At 42.3% G+C, this 4,542-nt stretch overlaps 1 protein-coding gene across 1 annotated transcript in view; it reads left to right on the top strand.

The window, feature by feature from the left end:
• Positions 1-1,231, top strand: part of LOC139662380 (sterile alpha motif domain-containing protein 14-like) — a gene marked incomplete at its 5' end in the record, with an annotated part of 7,750 nt that extends 6,519 nt beyond the window's left edge. Inside the window, 2 exon segments of the mRNA XM_071541060.1 lie at positions 1-96; positions 1,076-1,231. The exon segment at positions 1-96 is cut by the window's left edge and continues 60 nt beyond it. Of these exon segments, the coding sequence (XP_071397161.1) occupies positions 1-96; positions 1,076-1,231 (252 nt within the window).
• Between the last annotated feature and the right edge of the window lie 3,311 nt (positions 1,232-4,542).

Below are 4,542 nucleotides of genomic sequence, written 5' to 3'. Positions count from 1 at the left end.
CTGCGAGGCCTCAACATGGAGCAGTACGTCCCGGAGTTCAGCGCCAGGGACATCGACGGACAGCAGCTTCTGCAGATGGACGGCAACAAGCTCAAGGTGAGGAGAAGTAAGAAGAGAGAGAGAGAGTCTGTGAGTTATGATGTATCAAGTCAGAAAATCTGAACGGAAAAAGGCTAATTTCTGTAAAAAAAATTCCTTAATTCCGTTTTGACTCTCGCTTGAGGCAGGAAGGTTTTTGTCAATAAAGAAATCATGTGATAAATAGATGAAAGCTAGATGGAAGCACGTTTGTCCAAACACTACTGATTCAGGTGTGTTTCAGTCTCATTGCACCACAGTGGGAAAGTGGCTTTGGGAATTGCTGTCTGTAAAATATCTGTCCACCACAATGTGATAATCATTAGTTGGTGCATTACAATATCGCCAAGTGCATTTCTTTGTTTTTGTCTTTGCATAAAAGCATCTATGACCAACATTATCTGACATGAAACACAATAACAACTTGCCCAACAGTAACAAAGACTATTTTTTCCATTTTCCTGTGGATGTGTCCTGTTTTCGACCAGGGTGTCTGTTTATTTGCTTCAACCCACCTGATGGAAACGCACCTAATTCACTTTTTTTTTTTTTTGTGCAAAATTTCAAAAGTTTGCTTTTTTGCTGGACAGTTGGATGGAAACATAACTACAGAACGCAAGAGAGAGGGTGTGTGAATTTATTTTCTGTTGGGTGGTGGAAAAGCCTTTGAAACAGCATTTGGACTAAAACTCTCTACTGAAACCCAGAATAATTAAATTCTTTGAGGGTTAGCAGCTCCTTAAGGCCCAAGTGACCCACCACACATATTCAACCTCTGGGATAGATTACTATCTTTAAATTCAATTACAAATAAAATTATTGAACATCTACATGAAAATAACATGTGCAAAGAACAGACTGTTTTTATATACAGTAGCTGTAGTCAGGTATATATAGGCAGATATCCGATATTAACAAAAGCCCAATGGTGTAAAATGTCGGCCTAAGTCTGTAGCCTACCGAACTGTACTTGACCATGTCCTGCTCTCCTCTCCAGGCCCTGGGCGTGGTCAATTCGTCAGACCGCAGCACCCTGAAGCGTCGCATCAAAGACATCCATGCCGCAGCAGAGAAGGAACGCAAGGCTCTGGATAAACTGGAGAAACAGAAAGAGAAACAGCGCAGGAAAGACCAGGAGCAGCGCAGGAACTAGGAACTTTAGAGAAAACAATAAGGACCAAGCCGGATAAACGGATGGATTGATAGACAGAAAGGAGAATGTCCAAGACCACACAACCTTACAAACTGTTACAGGACTACTTAGAGGGGACACGCAACGGTTGAGTCCAAATTCATAGTACGTGCTACGTACGTAAGTATGTACAACGTCCTGCATACTGCTGGAGCATACCGTTCAGTACATGGAGCGCAGTATGCACGGCGTACTACGTGCAATATACTTGACGGACTTTTGTATCGCAGCGGACATGTTCGTAACACCAGAAGAAGAAAAAAGTTCGCTGCTGGGAGTCTGTCAACTCGAGTCCGTCCTCTGGTGTCGGTGTTTTACTGTTGGTGTCAAAGTAACAAGCAGTCCATAAAATTATGTGTTTTCATAGTAAGGTCATCTTCACTAATGATAGAAGGCACAAAAATAAAAAAAATATATATATATATTTGAATTTGCTGGTGCTGGCTCCCGCTCCACGGACCACCATCTTTGTTTGGAAGGTTTTTGCCGGCCGGGTTGTTTCCATGGTTACTCAGCGCAAAGAACTGTGGGACAGAATCGATCGTGTAGCGGGGATCCATACTTCACATTTGGGTTCATGTAGTATTCCTACAGATATGTTTCACATACTGACATCTCGCATACTAAAAATGGCATACAATTAGTATGTAGTATGAAGAATTCGGACACAAACATTGTTGCAGAGTGTTGAAGGAGAAGAAAAAATAATGTGGAGGGCTATAGGAGGGTATGTTCAAGGCCACACAATGTCAGTATGCGTGTGTGGCAGAATTTGTTAGTGACGGATTGTTGCAGAGTACTGAATGAAAAGAAAAAGGACAGTTTATTCATAAGAAAGATAAATTAATGGGTGGTATGTCCAGACACTCTTACAGAGCGTTGCAAACTTGCTAAAGGGGACACATAATGTCGCAAAATGGAGAAGGACAGTTTTTAGTGAAGAGAAACAGATGGGCAGTTAATGTTCAAACCCTGCCACTTTACAGAGTGTCGCAGAACCGCTCCAAGGGACTAACAATGCTGCAGAATATCGGATAAGCAGAACAGTTTCTTAGTGCTGAAAGGAGAAATAAGATAAATAAATAGACAGATTAGGTGAAGACTGTCATATGAAGCGCTTGAGTTGGCTCAGAATATTAACCATTGCTGTTTGAAGCTTCTTAACTGCTGTCAGATAAAAAAAAACATGTAACTGCAAGTTTGATGTTTTGTTTTTCCTACTTGAATTGAAGAACATGGTTTCACATGGTCTTTTGTGTGTTGACTGATTCTCATGGCCTTGGGCCCTGGAAACCTATTAAAATTGTATCATTACAAAAGAATGTCAGTGAGAAACTGTTTTGCAGATGCATGGTTTTCATCCAACAGCAGTGTTATAATGTTCCCTTGACTTCTAAATTGATTTGCTGCTGTTTCAAGGCTCCCTGAAGCGTTTTCTTAGGAAAAGCTTAGGACATTTTCTTAGGAAATGCAGAAGAATTCAGGAAGTAAGTGGCTTTTAGTGTGATGTCAGAGTGATGTCAGTGATCTCATTGACTAAGCCTCTGGAATGCTGTACTGACACTGTGTATATACACTCACTGAGCACTTTATTAGGAACACCTGTACACCTTCATATTCATGCGGTTATCCAATCAGCCAATCATGTGGCAGCAGTGCAATGCATAAGATCATGCAGGTACAGGTCAGCAGCTTCAGTTCATGTTCACATCAAACATCAGAACGGGGAAAAAAATGTGATCTCAGTGACTTTGACCGTGGCATGGCTGTTGGTGCCAGACGGGCTGCTTTGAGTATTTCTGAACCTGCTGATCTCCTGGGATTTTCACGCACAACAGTCTCTAGAGTTCACACAGAACGGTGCGAAAAACAAAAAACAGATGGAAACGCCTTGTTGATGAGAGAGGTCAGAGGAGACAGAAAGGCTTCAGTACCTCAGAAAACCTCTTTACAACTGTGGTGAGCAGAAAAGCATCTCAGATTGCAACACGTCCAACCTGGAGGCGGATGTCACTTTGGTAGCCGGTTGACACTGAGCTGAAAACTGATACCTACCCAGTATTAGTAAGGTGTTCCTAATAAAGTGCTCAGTGAGTGTACATGTAGCTGCGTTGAAGGTTTGGGACTGTTCTGAGCAGAAGGCTTAAGAGGCTTGGCAAACAGAAAACAGACTTTCAGACTTGACTGATTATAATTAAAGGTTCAAACAAGGCCTAAAACAGTACTTGAAATCCAAATCAGTGCAATCAAATACTCTGTGAATATTTGTTTATGTCTGCCTGGTGACACAAACGTGTGAGGCTGGTAGTCTGGGGTTTTATCCCACTTGGTTCCTAAACATCCTGCATACGGCTAATGTGTATCAGACTTGGATTGAGCACTATCAGTGCAAAGGTGGTGGATGTAATGGCTTGGAACTTGGATCCAGTTCAGAAACTCACAGGCTTTATTCAGGCTAAAGTCACACATGTGAGCTGTGATGGCCGAATGGTTAAGGCATTGAACATGAAATCCAGTGGAGCTTCCCTGGATGTACAAGCTATTTTTTCAAAGAGGGGTCCGTAGCTGAATGGGGTCTGAAGTGTACCTGTAGCACAGTGGTGCTCAACCACGTGCCGTCGAGGCCCAAGAGGCTGCAGGTTTTCATTTCAACCAATTACTAAACCAGCTGAATTCACTGGTAACTTTCAACCAGAAATGGAGAACTAATCAGTGAAATCAGCTACTGCAGTGTTTGTCTGGAATGAAAACCTGCAGACCCTAGAGACGCGGTGACGCATGGTTGAGAACCAAATTCTCAGATTGTAACACTGTCTTCACTAGCCAGAATTCAAATGGAATCTAATGGAAATGTTTAGGGGTGGAAGCCAAAAAGGAGCTAAAAGGAAGTCGTTCAAAATTCATGAAGGCGAATACCATTCCCAGCCTAGGGGGCGATGCGGCCCAGTGGTTAGAGACATCGTCCCTTAACCATGAGGTCACAGGTTTGATCCATTCAACCCTGTCAAAGTGTCCTTGCACGAGACACTGAACCCCTTCCTGCAAACTCAGTGTTTTGCAGTAGAGACTAGGGCTAAAGACAAGACAGTTTACTGTGTCACAGTAACCTACATTTGGAAACAAATCCACCATATCACACTATTCACTTTTACTTAGAATGTTACAGAATTGATCTATTCCCATGGCATATTTTTTTTTAAGGTGTCTCTTTTTTTCTAGCCACATAGCACATAGCCAATTCTCCAATTGACCTCTATGATGGTGTGCCAGAA

The sequence above is a fragment of the Centroberyx affinis genome, unplaced genomic scaffold, assembly GCF_046629955.1.
Source record: "Centroberyx affinis isolate AG114_WGS23_722 - 3 ecotype Tasmania unplaced genomic scaffold, CSIRO-AGI_Caff_v1 ptg003780l_1, whole genome shotgun sequence".
Taxonomy (NCBI): domain Eukaryota; kingdom Metazoa; phylum Chordata; class Actinopteri; order Beryciformes; family Berycidae; genus Centroberyx; species Centroberyx affinis.
Note: the sequence above shows the minus strand (reverse complement) of the source record. Positions and strands in the feature narration are given on the sequence as shown.